Raw genomic sequence first — 17,241 nt, forward strand, 5'->3', positions numbered from 1 at the left:
CATGGATGGCGTCAAGTGCATACCAACCAGTTTTCAAAATTTTCCATTGAAATATTTAAAGGAAACCCTCCCTTTAAATACCTGAGTGCTACAACAATATACAAAGGATGTCTATTAAATAATGAGACTGATATAATAATTCCTTTTACTTATTTGCATGACAGTTCTACTGTTGTAATTTGCAACTACGCTTTGAAACAGTCTTCTTTACCATTGCTCAAAAGATCGGTTTCTCTTATGTGCTTCAAGATATTTGGTGTTTTCTTCATTACTACATTCATTTACTCAAAATATGTTCCTTTAAGCACCGATTTCAGATCAGGAATTTTCCGATGCATTGGCCATTGTCTCGTTCCAGGCTTACAGTGGAAGATCCTGATTTCGTACACTGGTGTGCAAAACTTAAGCAACAATGTAAATTTTAATCAGATAGCCATGAAATTGTAGAAAAGGGATTCTTGCGTTCAGTACAATGAACACACAATTCAATAGAAAGGTCATGCGTATGCAAATGTCAAGAAAAAAAGGTCACAGTCTACATGAGTGTACGCAAAACGCGTACGGTTGGCGCGCTCAACTCTAGATTACCATAAAAGGAAGAATGGAGATGCGAATAAAGACATTTGCTGCAAGTACAAGGAGTTATTTCGTGAAATATGGTTAGAAAAAATGATCTGGATGATTTCACACGTGGAAGAATGATCGAAAATCTGGAGTAGGGGCGAAGTGTGACCAGTATAGCTGAAGAGTTCGGAATCAACAAAGTGGCGTTTCGCGCATTTAGAAAAGCCTCCTATACCATACTATTAGAAAGGTTGGTGGTGACTGTCCCAGGAAACAAACTGCAGCAAATAATCGATGTATAGTCCTGCAGACGAAAAGAGTCCGAAACCAGTCAGCAAGCACTACAGCTCAACAACTGTGAACAGCAACGGGCGACAATTGTGGTTTACTGTGTCCAAACACCTTCACAAAGGTGGCCTATGCGCGCCTGCCGTCCTGAATGCTGCCTACCTTTGAAAGTTGGCCATCGGCATCATCGTTTACAGTGGTGCAATGAGCGCGAAATCTGGGCATCTCATCAATGGAGTCGTATCCTCCTTACGGATTAGAATCGTTTTAGTGCCACAAGCGATTCTCAACACAAATTGATTTGGAGAGAGGTCGCGACACGGTTTAATCTCAGTAACATTACGGAAAGAGACAGTTACGGTGTCCTGAAGATCTCGTCTGGAGAGGCATAATGCTGAACGGGCGGACGGAGCTCCAAGTTTAAGACAGAAGTTCTGTAACCGGAGATCGCTATCGTCAGGAGGTGATCCTTCTCCATGTGCGTCTATTCCGAGGGGCCATTGGAGCAGACTTCGTTTTTATGGATGACAATGCACGGCCACACCGGACGCTTGCTGTTCAGAAGCTAATGAGAAATTAAGATATCACTCGAATGGATTGGCCAGCATGCTCCCTTGATTTAAAACCCATAGAACGTGTGTGGGATGCTTTGAGGAGACACTTCTGACACGATTAAATCCTCCGGGGAACTCCCAACAACTGAAACAGATGCTGATTGAGGAATGGGCACTCTTACCTCAAGATCGTTTGGAAAATCTGGTGCTGAGTATGGAGAGACCTTTCGAAGCAACCATTGCAGTAACGGGAGAGCATTTCCCATACTAAGGAACACCTGCTTGTTGTTCTTCCTCTTGTACAGACAATCATGAGTAACGATGAGTTCAATAAAGCCTGTTTTTGTTTGATTCCATACCGTATGCATTGTATTTATTTTTAGAGAAATTATGCTTTCGTCATCGTTTAAATACAAAATGCTGTCTCTTAATTCTGAATTTCATGTCTCTCAGATGATTTCTCGTGGAGTTATGCCAAAACGAACACCTGTTGCTTAAGTTTTGCACGCCAGTGTAATAAGCGATTAGTTTTTGAAAAAGGTTTCAATGCATCTCAAACCGCAGAAGAATCTTGATGCAAACTTGCTTGCTACATTCGTTTTCCTTTTTGTGTGAGGACTTGAGGTGATTCATTCTAAGTGAAATTACCTAAAGAGAATATTGTTTGTTGCTGTTGTGACTAATCTCGCTTGTGTGATAAGCGATTCAGAGAAAGCCCTCGAAATTCATTGTGGCAATAAAGCAAGATTCCGCCTGTCCTTGGCAAGAGCCTTGGATGCCATACAAGTGACAGAGAATGTTGCCATTGAGCACACGTGCTTGGAGAATTTTAAATTTACGTGGTAACTGCTCACGATCAATTCTCATTACTTTGTTAAAGTCCAGTAACACAGTCTAGTTATTTTATACACAAACTTCATACTTCTTAGATATAGCAATATTATTCTACATCTTCCTATTAGCAGCAGTTTGCTTGCGCTTCATATCCTATCCAGAAATCCCAGGATCGTTTTCGGAATATAGTAAAGTGCAAAAATTGTAAGCTGAATGATGAGTCACAATGAGGAACATCTAAGTCTGTTATACAAAAATGATGAAATGATAACATTCAATGTTAACTAAAACAAGAATCTGAGTACGGCTAACTGATGGCCACTCACAGCTCTTATTTAACAGAGATGACCAAGAGGGAAAATATGGATTTCTAGAAGCTTTTAGAAAATCGTTTATAGGACTTTAAAGTGTGTTTAGGAGAATTTCTTTGATGTTGCCAAGTTGGTGAGAAACTGCCAAATACAGCCAACTCGCCGACTGAAATTCTCATCGAAATCCGAAACATGGTTTTCATTTGTCCATTGTGGGTCCACCAGCGGCCGAGAGGTAAAGTCGCTGAACACTGGTAGTTCGGTCCGAAGTTCGAATCTTGCGAACGGGCTGGCTGCATGGGCGTTTTCGTGGTTTTCCTTATGTGTAACGTGTATACGAGCCAGTTTTCCTTAGAAAGTCCTCCATGAAGACATCCCCTTAGGCAGATAGCCCTCGTGTGCTTTGCCATAATTAAATACACCACACCACACACACCATTTGTCCATTGCTCCGGTTTAACTTGATCTATCTTTACAGTTCTACAATTTATAGATTTAAAAATAAAAGCTCTATAATATAATTATGCATAAAGGAAAAAAAAGTGTTCACAATGCGCAATAAAGAGTCGATCAAAACTACATTATAATCATTTCATTACTACATTATAAAATATACATAAACTACATTTTATTTTAATAATTTGTCTAAATTCATAGCACATTCAACCACAGGTAATGACTGCCCATTAATCATTGAATTAAGTCAATAGTGACCGACAGCTTTGATGGACACCAGTGCACATTCATATAATTACAATGTATTTAGGTTTACTGCAAAATCCCAATCAGATGGCCATCAAGCCGTATGCCGACAGTGTCTATTCGCCTTGAATAATTTTCAGTTTAATTAATTTAATTAATATATTTTTAATAAATCATGAGTCTGCCGTCTCGAGAATGCTATTTAAATGCAGTCAAACGATATAATACTATAATGAAATGAGGTATAGCGATGTTAATAAGGTAAAAATGTTAAAGTAAAATAGCTGCGAGAATAAACTAAATTGCAAACAAATAAACGGAAACATTTGCAACAATTTAAAACAAAATTATTCACTAAATTACGAGTATTATTTAAAATGCTGACGACAAGTTTAAGAAATGCGTAAATATCCACTCTGTTTTGCTTGCCGCAAGATTTAAGTTTATAATAAATTTTAAGTTTTTAAAATAAAAGTAAAGAAAATAAAGAATGAACTATACAAATTAAGCAGTGAATGCAACGCAATAAAATATGTACCTTCACTGCCACAGGTCTTTCGGTGTTGTCAGCCGGATTGGTAAGATATCCCTGGTAAACTTCTCCAAACGCTCCTTGACCTAGAGCTCTGAAACACAAATATATTTTTGAACTAATTATCTTGTACAACAAAACAACAATATTCTTTACCAGACTAAAATAATTTTGTCTGTTAAAGAAAAAGTTACGCTACCGAGCATTAGATATTTCACGAAATATTGCATGGGCTACATCAGGCGGCTGTTAGCTTAATAAGTAATTTCTCACAAACCATGTTGACAGTCATCGTTATCATACGGTTTTATTTTATTTTAATAATTTGTATACATTTATGGCATATTCAACCAAATGTTGGTTTTTATTTGCCCACATTCAACTACAGGTTATGATTGACTGCCCATTAATCATTGAATTAAGGGACTAGTGACCGACGGCCTTGATGGACACCGCGGTACATACATTTTAAATAATGTTGTAAGGTATATTTTAATTCTGTAACCCTTTCCTTTCCATCCTTGTTTTAAACTTACAACTCCGTACCAGAATGAGGTTTTAGACTGGCGTTAAATGCAAAGGAGAATAGTATAAGTCAAGTTCTACTGACTTCGAGAGAGAAAATGAGGATTCCTGAGTAGCGCGCGTTTGTCTTTGGGCTACGTTTTGGCTAAATCTCTTTAGTTACTTCTTATTTCTTACATTTTAAGCCCAAGTAGAGGCTTTGCTGGACGCGCTGAGAAAGCGGCCGACATTTAATCTTATTTTGAGCAAATAAAGGGTAATTAACCCGTCTTCAGCTTACGTCTCTGTTCTTGGACTTAAGGGATTATTCGCTTAGTAGTTCACTAGGTTCTTCGGCACTTAATTGGTCAGAATACAAGTGAGCAAGTCTATAATTTATTTACGTTTACTACCACATCCCAGTCAGGTGACCATCAACCCGTATGTCAACAATGACTAATCGCCTTGCGAATAATTTTCAGTTTAATTAATTTAATTGATCTAATTTATAATATATTAATAAAATACATCCAACTGATAACATTTTTTAAAACATTTACAGCATTATCCAAAAAAACGATTCTAACGCTTTACAAAAGGTGCTAGGTACAAAATCTTTTTTTTAATTTTTTAATTTTATCACATATATTTTTAATACGTATTATTAGAACAGATTCACGTTTTATGTATTACTTTTCATGACTTGGTAATTTATGTTCTGAACATGCGAAGATTGAAACATTTTTAACTTGCAAATTAATGATTACTACATTTTTATTTTAACGTCATTTCGGTTATTTTAACGTCATTTAGTTCCATAAGAATGTCTCTCTTTGCGATATCAAAAAGGAAAATCTATATTTTTTAGAAGGAAGCAGAAAGACAAAAAATGTGTTAAGGTAAATTCTATAAGGTGTCCTGTTACCAAAAAACAAGGTGAAACTAAAATTTTGCTCCAGTTGGTTAAGTAGAGAGAATATCGGTAAACTCTATATCTGAATTATAAGTATAGAAAAGAAAGGAAAACTTTTTCAGAAAAATATAATCACCAGATGAAAAAAAGTGCGTTAAGTATTAATTTAGTGTAAATGATTAGTCTTATCAGGGAATATTAACTATTGGCGCTATTAAAAAAAAATCTGATGTCACTTCCTTGTACGGAATATTAAATTACACGCACTTTTCCCCTGCAATTCATTTAAACTTATCTCTTTACATTTCATTAGATATATATTTCTCAGTTCAGTTCTCACTTCGCGGTAAGGCAAAAATACATAAAAACTCCAAATATTTTCATAAAAATTCAAAAATATAGAAAACCATAAAACACTAAATACAGTTAAAATATTTAAAAAAATTTACAATTAAAATTAGGCTTTGTACTCAAAACAAGAAAATCGGCCAGCGGGCAAGAAGGCATATTTTTCAGTGCACAAAAAACACATTGAAGGTGGTGCAGAAACTGACTTAATTCAGTATTCTACTAAGTTTCAAATGTAAACAAATATGGCTGCTATGGTACGCAATAATTAGGTTTAGCTTCACTTTAGCAACTTTTAAATTGTTGATAATTCTACAACTATTGCATGCAAAATAACTAAAAGCATAAAAACCTTAATCAGAAGATAAGAATAACATAATTCAATCATTTTTAAAGCAAAAAATGCGCAATTTACCATTATATAAAAATAGAAAAAAGAAAATCTGAGCTCACCTGGCATTTTAACAGAGTGTCTATATATATATATACATTTAACAAAATTTCTCTGTTCGTATAAAGCTTATATAAATTTCAAATTTAAAATTATTTCAATTTGTGTTTTTTTAAAGTACTATCTGGCTAAGGGAAGGGATGCCTTCGTGGAGGAATTTTTAAGGGAAATTGGTTCGTATACATGTTACACATGGGAAAAACCACGAAAACGCCCATGTAGTTGACCCGGCATCTCTTTCCATAACCAAGCAAAATAGCAGATAAAACATTATAAATATTTTGGTATAGCCGTATACCAAACGTCTAACTATGACTACTAACGTCTTTGTACTAACGTCTGCAAAAGTGAAAGAGAAATGCCAAAGATAAATCCCTGGAATAATATATTAAAAATCATCAGAGAATAATTCACCTGTTTCATTCCCCCTGCTTAAATAATGAAAATTCTCTTTCAGCCTGTAATAAATTCGTAAACAATTATATTTTTAGAATTAATTAGCTACAACCAAGATGGAAAGTTTTCGAGACGTCAGTGTGTTTCCTAATCTCTACGAAATTCTGACCGGGAAACTAAATCCCCTGAATAAAATGTGATAATCATAATAACGTTTGATTTAGGAAACTGACGCCTAGTTTTGATCCAAAAGAAATATCTTTAGCATCTAACAAAAGTTTGAAAAGTCTAAAAATTTAATTAACGCCACTGGAAGCCAGATTCCTTTACACCCTTAGCGAGTACATATTATTCTCTTCTTAGATGCATTTTCTTATTAAGAATGCGAGTGTTTAAATGACGGAGATTAAGTCTCATTAACGAAAGGTATTTTCTAAATGAATGTAATAAATAAAAAGAAGTAATTAAATCTTTCACATTTTGCCATATCCGAAAATTATGAATCTCATTTGATTCGCGTCTCCAATCGGCACTGCTTACGTCAGCAATTTCTCTCCCTTCCCGACAAGTAACAGAAAACTGCAATGTAAATAAAAACTGTTATGAAAATGAATGAGTGGTTATATTCCTTCATGTTAAATGCGTAAATGCTCACAATTAATGCTCACAATTAATGCTATATGATATTTCAAAACATTTAGTTGATTATAAAAATTGTATTGCTTTTAGCGAATTCCATTTAGGTGTCATGATGTAACTCTTATATAAAGATGTTATTGTTACTTAAGCTCACTTGTCTGACAGTAACATAAGCCCCAACCCACGACATTCCTCGTGGCAAGAAGCGCAAGATACGCCTGTTGTTGGCAACCTTACAGGTGACAGTGCGACTTAGCTCGGTTCCGCCCCCAGTTCTGATGCAGATCCCCCAAGGGGACGGGTTCGAGAGTCTCTCACCCCTCTGCCCTTCCCCCAAACCACACGAGAGGACTTTAATATGCTCGCCGCATATTGAAAGTACGGCCATCCCGCACCAACACTATAGATTTACAAACATTCATGCCTTCTCCGGGATTCGAACCCGGGCCCTTCATCACGACATTCAGCGAAGCTAACCACTATACCGGGTGGGTGGCATATAAAGATGTAAATAAAATTAAGTGTAAAACTTTCTAATGTGCTCAAAAAGAAATTAAGATAGCTAAAAATTTAATTCTTTTTCAAAATGGCAACAGTGAATTTGCGAGTTTTAAAGGTAGATGACGTTGTATGTCTCACAGAACGTATCATACTTCAAAAATAAGAGTAACGATGATGTCGGCCAAAGAAATTTTATTTGCATACACGGAGTGTCTAATTGAATCATACAGGAAAGAAGTATATTATGTTTCATAAATAAATTATGTACTGTTTCTTTTTATATGCTTATTTATCCCTCTGTGTACTGAAAGGCCATCTATGCGGTTTTCTTTTGGAGCTTCACTGACGTCTAGCATTCTGCGTAAAACATGGACGAAAGTAAATTGTCGTTCATTAAGCAAGGAACTCATGAAGAGATATATTAAATACACAAACAAGAACTCGGGCTTTTATGTCTTCTAAATTAAGAGTAAATTGTTGCCTACAACGCTTTTCTTTTTAGTACGATTTAAATTACATCTTTAACGTATAAAGTACACTCATGTCCATAAATTAAGGATAATTCGGAGTCACGCGGAAATCGAACTCTAAAATAAATATATCACCTGTAAAATCACTACACACATCTTCAAGAATCATATGCAAATTTCAGGAAGTAACCAGATGACACCGATGGTACGTCACAATGACGAGAGTGTAAGAGAGTGATATATAAGGAATACAGGCAAAGAAGTAAAATTGTTCGCAGGCGCTTTATAAGCATTTCAGTGCAATAACCGAATAGTTATGACACAAAGGACACATTTCGATGATTTTTTACGTGGTAGAATTATCGGCCGTCTGGAATGTGGGCGTACCCAACTGGAAGTATCAGACGAACTTGAAATTGCCCATAGTGTCAACTCCAGGCTTTGGCAACGATTCCAAGATGATGGTAATGTGAGTAGACGTTACAGCACAGGTCGCCCCAGAGTTACGACGCCGAATGAGGACCGGTATTTGGCAATTACTGCCAAAAGAAACAGGCGGAGCACAGCCTCGGACCTGTCTCGTCAGCTCTCTTCAGCCACTGGTACGACAATTTCAAGGCAGACCGTGTACAGACGCTTAGGGCAGATTGGTCTATATGCTCGTAAACCTGGCAGATGCGTTCCACTTACCGCAACTCACTGTCGTCGCGGTTAGCCTGGAGTAGAGAGCATGCATTGTGGACGCCGCGACAGTGGGCTTGTGTGACGTTTTTCGACGAGTCCAGGTTTAGCTTGCAGTCTGATTCTCGCCGGACTTTCATATGGAGAGCTCCAGGTACGCGTTACCACCATTGAACGACACAGTTACGGTGGTGCAGGAGTTCTCTTTTGGGGTGGAATTATTCTGGGTTCCAGAAGTAACCTGCATGTTCAAGTTGGAACCATGACAAGCTAAATCTATCGGGACGTCATTCTGGAACAACATGTACGTTTGTTTCGGGTAGCCATGGGCGCACAATTTGTGTTTATGGATGACAACGCCCGTCCTCACCGTGCAAACATCGTAACCGAATGCCTTCAATAGGAGGATATCACTCGTATGGACTGGCCAGCATTCTCACCGGACTTGAATCCAGTAGAGCACGTGTGGGACATGCTTGGCCGACGAGTTGCAGCCCGTGAACCTCCTCCTACATGTCTACCGGAACTTCGGAGAGCATTGCTTTTTGAATGGTGTAATATCCCCCAAGATCAGATCGATAATTTGATACTCAGCATGCCTATTCGTTGTACGGACTGTATTGCATCGTCTGGGACACATACAATGTATTAGCAATCATACCAACCATGTAATATTGGTTTTTTTTAAATAGGTTTTTTTTTGTAATTTGCTCCAGGGAGAAAAAATCGCTAATTTTTTTAATAATATCAAACGTATAGCATCTTTTTTGCCCTTTACCTTTTGTTTAATAAATAAGCTTTACAAATAAGTCAAATTTGTTTTGCTTCTAACTCTTCCTTTGCCTGATTTTGCATTATCCTTAATTTATGGACATGAGTGTATTTTCTCCCTCCTTTCTGCATGCCTTTGCGATGTAATTGGAAGCGTATTTGAAAGGTCCATCCTTGGGACCCGTCTAGGGCACTGTACGTTTTTCATGTCTCTTGCTTTCACGCCCTCCGCAAAACCTATTGACACTACAAACAGTCATTGCATGCTTGATATCCTTACCTTTTCCATAAGGTTTGAGTAAACAGAAAAACTTCCATAATCGATTCAATCAATGCATTATAAACAGTAGCTAAATGTCTTCTAATTTAAAGACAGTTATAGATTATTAAATGTGTGTTGAAGTATCATTATTTTTGCTTCGACCGAGAGTCGGATTTCGCTATCCTCTCGATCTATAGACAGTCTGAAAATAGTTTTCATTTCTTCCACTGAATTGAAACTGAGAGAAGTGTATTTATAAAGTGTTTATTAGAAAACAAAAAGTTGTACTTTTAATTTTTTGAATTTCGCAGTTCGAATCTTGATTATTTAATGAAAGGTTTTAGTGCATTATTTTTGTTTCAAGTGACATATTACCAGAACATCTGAGTTGCTCGAGAGACGAGCTTGTAGTTAGTAACACTTTAATCAAGTGTTCTAGAATATGATTAGCTCAAAGCCTTTAAATAAGTGCATACTTTCTTTGCTACAGAGTTAACCTTTAAATAAGTGCATACTTTCTTTGCTACAGAGTTAAAGTCTTTCAAGAGCGCTTTCAGATATTGAATATTTTTGCAGCCGAGTGTATCAACAAGTAATTAAAATTTATTATTAACGCTGTCTAATGTTTACATAAAATTCCTCGTTCCATTCGACCTATGCTATTCGTTGTTCGTTAATGATCGTTCTGCCGCTTGAATACAATTACATGGGTAATATTCATAACATGAATCCGTTTTTCAGCTGATTTTTGGAAGAACTACCTTTTTGTGGGTAGCGAACTAAATTTTCCGTACATTAACATCAATCTGCTGAACGTTTTTTGCTGCAGAATACAATACGAGTAACTATAATTAAAATTTTGCTATGCTAGTTTGCATTTTCAGTTTTTTTTTTCATACTTTTTCACATACAAACAAGGAAATAAAATAATTATTTTTAGAAAGCTGCCTGTATCATAAAATAACTGTAGCAAAACTTCATTCTAGAAGGATCAGTTAGGAATCTTGTTTACATCTTGTTTAAAATAGTGTGATTAGCTTCCCAGAAAGAAGAATTAGAATAATAAAATAAAAACATACATGACTGGATACGGAAGAGAAGATTAAGATTACTCCATTATCCACCAATAAAGACGATTAAATTTACACAAATGGTGTTGGAAAATCGACATCTTTAATGAAAATCCTTCGCTATGCCTACACGTAATGATAACTGTAACTTTTTAGTGGTGCATGAACTGTAAAGGAATTTTTTTATCTAAACAAACTCACAAAATATGTGAAATACTTATCTCTGAAAAATTAACAATGCGTCAAGTAAAAGATAGTGCGAACATTTAAAAAGATATGATTTTGAGTTTTTGCCCCCCTCCCAATGGTAAGACACCAGCTCGAAAGTATTCGTGGAAAAGAACCAAATCCACCAGTAATTTAGCCGTCTCATTACTAAGACAATTGCCTAAACTGCATCATTACAGGATAGAGTGACATTCTGAGATATTTGAATCTAGAAATATTAAATTATGTGAATTATAAAGGTCATTCAATGGACAGAAATTACGGGATTGATTTCTCTGAAGAGGAAAACACCGCTTTTTCGACCTAACGGAAGCAAAAGTTCGTTTGCGTGGATCTGAAATATCAAGAAAAATGTACGCAGATTCAATCAAAAATTTTACAAAACAATAGCGAAAGCTATGTTCACACTGGTACTTTGACGAGGAGGGAAAAAAAGCGCCTTTCCGGAGCGTCAGTTCGCATAGGGCGGAAAGTATCGTTTTAAAAGTTTTCATGCGTGGCCACTAGATGGCTCTTCACATCGGAAACTTCAGGGAAAATCGTGTATTTTTTAGGACTATTTTAATTTCCTACAGTTATATTATCTGTTAAAATGGAGAAAATTTCTGCTATATCAAAACTTATTTCATTTCTTGCTTTACGTAGAAAACGAAGTAGAGGGTGATGGGTTGCATAATTTGTAATAGACGACTGCCACAAGGAGATTCAAATTTTCAAATAATTTTAATGATGAGATGCGCTTGAACGACATCAAACGATTTTTAATTACCTTTCCAGAGCGCAACATCAATCTGAACAATAATTTTCACCAGAATACCGGAGAAAAACATCGTGAAGCAATTTCCGAAAACGATAATACGTATAATAACAATAATAAAAATAGTAAAGAGGAAAACATTTTAAAAAACTTTCAAAACATACTTACTGCTATCTACATATTTTTTACCCTTAAGTATTCCATAAAATCAGCATCAAAACTTAAGGATTAATTCCGTCTTAGTTTAAATGTCACTGGAAAGCTTCCTTTCTGTATAAATAATAGTTTTCCTAAATAAAAAAGCAATCCTATAACCATACTGCTTTAGCTAGGCTGGTGCCAGCGGAAAAGGTTTTTACACAGATCATCATACGCAGATCATCATGTGCCAAAAGCTCGTTGTTATAAGAAAGATAATGCAAATAACGTCGAAAATCGCATTTGCAGTCATCAAAAAATAAATACAGATTCCTTGTGTAAAAAAAGGTAAAAGAGTGGAGGTAGGTAAAAATTTTCTGAATTCAAACGATCATCAAAGGAGAGAAAAAACTTTCGGCTCCAGAGGCCAAAGCTTTACCCATTAGGCAATAGGAGACTATAAAAATAATCTTAAATTGGTACACATTTAAGTAAAATTCAAAATATAGGATTTCGAAATCTATCATCCTTTTCTCGCAAGAATCTACTGCTTTAGATTTTTATCAACCATATTTCATTTATGGATTATAATTATAGTTAATTACTCTTAAAAACTTCAGAATTTTCATCTAAATACTATATTTAATTACTGTATTAATTTATATATGTTAATTATCATCTGATACTTTTATTAAGATTATTTCATTTTATTTCATACTTCCCTCAAGATGAACGTTAAAAGTATATTGATGGTAAGCATATATAAAAATTGTGGTAAAAATTGGACATTTGAAAGTGTCTCGGCAAACCGCAAAAAGATGAAGTTGAGTCAACTCTGACGGTCTTCAGCTATCCGGAAAATACCATCTATAAACGCGATTATGATTGGTTACCGCTTTACGCTCCAACAAGTGATCGCATTGGTGTGAATTGGCTTTAAACGTAGTAGTAGAGTTCCCGTTCTTTGAAAGTAAACTTTGACAGTCCACGGAAAATTTATTACTGTTTATCAGAGAAAAAGTCATATAGCGGAGTACTAAAATTGCATACCCGGAGAGGAAGAATGAAGTTACAAAGTTATGCATATGTTACCGTGAAAGACCGAAATTGGAGAATGTCGACTTTCACAGGAGAATGTCAACATTCACCAAATGCGTTGGTGAAAGATAGAATATTGCATTACATTCTTATACATTCGGACCCTCACCGGTGTAAGTCGACAATCACAGATATGCTTTGGTGTAGGTCGAAGAGAGAGGAGTATATGTACGTGCTGTCATTGCAAAAGGAAGTGTTCCACAAATAAATGCAGTTGTAAAAGCAAGGACCTCTTGTGCAATTCAAAGTGTCCTAATAGTTTAAGTTGTTGCAGCAAATAAGATTTGAATCACATAATTTATTAAGTTTTTAACTTCTATTATTGTCCTTTCTCAATTTTAATGTACTGTGTGTTTTAAGTTCTTATATTCTTAAGTTCTCGTTTTAAATTTCAAGTGCATTTTTTCGAGACTGAATTACGGAGAAGAAAATATAATATTCTCATATGTTCAACATTCACCATTAGCACATGGTGAATGTCGACATTTACCGTTGCAAGTCAGAAATAAGAGTATTTGGAAAATATTTCGGACATGCACCAAGCGACTATGTGAATGTTGACATTCACCGGTGAAAGTCGACATTCTCCAGATTTCGGTGGTTCACCGTAACACATACACTGGATAGACGCTGAAAACAGGCAGTTAAGTTATTATGATTCATGAGTTTATTCAGAATAGGTATCGAGCAACAATTGGCTGACATCTCTGATTTATGATCAGGCTGCTTTCCATGTTTGCCCCGTGAAAGACAACGTTTACAGACATCATATCGTGTCAGCTGATCATTCTAGAAAAGAAATCAGCTTAAAGATAAGTTACACGAGAGAGAGTTTTACGAGAAGGCAGTTGATAAGTTGGCAATTAAGTGCCTTACTACAAAAAACGATGGAAAATATGTTCTGAAATTCTTGATATCACAATGGATTTTACAGCTCGGAACCTCTTTATTTAAATGAACCTTAGGAAATCTTTTTCTAAAAAGTAAAACGATAACATACTTAACAAGAGTTAGATTCTCCCTTGGGACTTTCCTGAGGTCTTGTTCCGTGCAGGTGTTGCCACCGAATTCGTAGTTTGGGTTGTTCTCAGATACCATACCGCCGCCGTTCCGCAGGCGATTCAGCTGTTCCTCAGGACTAGTCAGTGGTTCATCACTCACATCTCGATCCCGTTGGACTTTTCGGTAGTTTGCAGCTGTGACGAAAGGAGGAGAAACGTTTTATAAGACAATCATCGCGTAATGTAATTAGAAAATTAACCTATACACAAAGAGTGTATATATACTTCTATTATATATTTCAGTAGAAATTTGAGAATAGCATATTAAACATGAACTTGCACATGAATCATAATGGAAATTTCATGTGAAATGGCTCTGAATATGTAGCAGCAAGTTGCAGTCCCAATATGAAATATTGCACACCATAATGATCGTGAGGCCAAGGAGCTGGTGATATATGATTTAAATGCCAAATGCTTACTGTCGACTGAAAGAAAATGCAGGAAATGACTGCTTAACAACGGGAAAAAACAGAAACTGCAGAGACTCACGGTGGCACCGACGCACAGCATTGATGATAATTGTGGAAACATTCTCTAATAACCCTACGAAAAAAAGCAATAGATTGAGTCTGGTTGGTGCTGCTGCGCTTTGTTCTTCAGTTTCAAGAATTGAATTTTCATTGGATCTAATTCACTTTCCTACACATACGATACGATCTGCTGTGTAGGCGTATTTCTGATTCATCCTGTAATGATTTTGTTTTTCCCCTCTCAATGGCAGATTGTGAACGGTTACAGTGTAACACAGTCCATTAATCTATACAAAGCCAGATGTGGTGGCCTCTTTAGTATGGAGGCACCTAATAGGTGGGCCACCATCCCCTCCAATGAAAGGACGGACAGTTACAACCATGCCTTCTCCGGGATTCGAGCCCAGGCCCTTCGGTATCGCAGTCAGGCTTCCCTAACCATTATACCGTCTGGGAGGCTGTAACGATTTAGTTCATATCCCAAAATACTTTAGACTCTTTATTTTATTCTGAACTTAAACATGACTTGAATTTTGATCCATTTTGTCTGAACATAGCACAAGCAGTCAAATCGAAAGTGTGTAACAACTGCCAAGAAACATGTTTTTTCAGTATTATTTTAGTACTTTATTTAGTAGTTTGTTTATTTTTTCAGTATTATTAGATATCCATCCATATTATAAATTACTGAAAGTGAAGTATTACCTGAAATAATAAATTACTTGGTTGGTTAAAATTTAGTACTTTTCAGAGTCAATCTATTTATAAAAAGTATTTTCTACATTTTCAACTGACATACTTAATAAATACAAAATACTAAATAAAACTTACTGGCAAAAAATATACAGACTATTGCTACGGAAATGACGATGACTACACTCAGAATGATGATGACCAATATCTTAGGTGAAACACTGACTCCTGGATGACCTGTAAGTAAGAGATGAAATGTCTAATTATAAAATACGAAACATAGTAAATTATGCCTTTTTAATAATATTAAAGCATAATATGTAAACACGGTTTATGTCGGAGCAGAAAATGCGAAAAACGGGCAATGCCCTCTCCGAGAGGCGAACTACGACGATCCGATTGTTAGTTGGATGCACTTTGAATAGCACTACGAAGACACGTGGTATGGAAGGATGAAAGGTTTTACATTATTCCCCGCTTAAAAAACGACTGGAGAAGAAGACACCCAGTCGCCATGTCAAAGTGGTTATGAATTAATATCCACCACATTTCAATGTAGGCTCATTTATAGAGTTAGATTTATTTTGGAGCAGGGAATATGGAAACTTTATTGGAGGATTAGTCCAATAATATGAATCCTTATTGGACTGCGAGAGTGATGTTCTAGCCGGAAACAAATCAGAAAGATGTGCCTAAAACTTGTGTTATTTTCTTAATTTACCACTCCTCAAATCATTTTACATAAATGTTAGGAAATAAAGCAGCGTTTTATTTATTTATTTTTTTTAAATTTAAATTTTTCTATTATCATTTATATAGTTTTCAGATTGTTCATTGTCAGTATAAAGTAAATGTGAGCAAAACTAACCGTTGATTTATTTACATGTACTTAGCTTTTTCGTTGATTTAACCGACATGAAATAATAGTTACTTCTTAGGCTTATTTTGATTTAGTGTTCCCCCCCCGCACTTTTATTGTTTCGTCTACCCTAACAGAAAATGAAATTGAAAATAAGTTTAAAATACTGGCAGCGTACTAAGTTTAGACAGGAAATACCCCATCTTATCCTGCTGAACTGAATTTCTTATGATTCTGATGCTGCCTTCACTTAGAAGTGTGATAAAAAATGGTGTGTCTTTAACTAACATTATGCTGGTTGTCTTGAAGCACCGAAGCTAGGCTACTACGCTTTAAATTCAAACTGTGCCTTAGAAATAATTTGAATCGTCGTTGTCTTTTCAGGTCGCAAGAACAGGAAGTCAAATTTATTGACATTTTAATTTCCTGTAGTTTCAAGATAAAGTGAAAATAAATGTTGCAGTTATTAGCCCAAAGGGACGTTAACTCAGAAGGGCTATTTATTTCGTTTTGGCATTTTACGTTGCTTCCAGGCAGATTATAACAGATGGAGTAAGCCTCTTCCGTATGTCTCGTGCAATGAAAATGAAGCCATGAAACGTGACGTCACGACTGATAATGGCCGCTTCCATAAGGCAGAATAATAGAAATATACAGAAACAGTAAAATGACTTCTTTATGACATTTTCCTATGAAACGCTACATTAGCTGGTGCACAGCCGGAATGATTGTAGCATCTTTGACCATTGCATTGATTCAGACTAACCCAGTTAGCGGGGCGTGCGTCACCGACATGTCGGCAAGAAAGAGTAGGGACGATCTGGTTTACTTTAACACAGAAACCTATGGCGTTTGTATCACATAACTCTTTTTAATTATTAAATGTGATACGTTGTATAGTGATGAGATTATGAAAGCCACAGTTTTTCCCAAATAGGATTTAATATATCTCATTAAAGCACTTTTTACTGCGTTTCGCACATTTTTTTTCACGCGTAATTCTTGTACAAACATCTTTACTTTGGTAAAACGCTAAAAACTCTACGCACAAAATTTATGAACTTAATTTTGCGTAAAAATAAAGTAAAATTAAATAAGATTGATAGTACGTGATGCTTTGAAATAAATAAGTAAAATTAAACA

General features: G+C 35.8%; 1 protein-coding gene across 4 annotated transcripts in view; it reads right to left on the reverse strand.

The window, feature by feature from the left end:
• The window catches only part of LOC118188535 (leukocyte tyrosine kinase receptor-like), a 374,636-nt gene that overhangs the window by 70,790 nt on the left and 286,605 nt on the right, over window positions 1-17,241 (reverse strand). For all 4 annotated transcript variants that reach the window (XR_015040889.1, XR_015040890.1, XR_015040888.1 and 1 more), the window contains exons 17-19: window positions 15,378-15,476; window positions 14,013-14,208; window positions 3,792-3,879 (exon numbers count right to left, since the gene is read on the reverse strand). Coding sequence is in view for 1 of the 4 variants with exons in the window: in XM_035358990.2 (XP_035214881.1) it covers window positions 3,792-3,879; window positions 14,013-14,208; window positions 15,378-15,476 (383 nt within the window). In the remaining 3 variants the exon portion in view is untranslated. The remainder of the gene's footprint in view (window positions 1-3,791; window positions 3,880-14,012; window positions 14,209-15,377; window positions 15,477-17,241) is intronic.

Source organism: Stegodyphus dumicola, chromosome 4 (assembly GCF_044657685.1).
Source record: "Stegodyphus dumicola isolate Sdum_Otavi_A_Nest chromosome 4, ASM4465768v1".
NCBI classification, from domain to species: Eukaryota; Metazoa; Arthropoda; class Arachnida; order Araneae; family Eresidae; genus Stegodyphus; species Stegodyphus dumicola.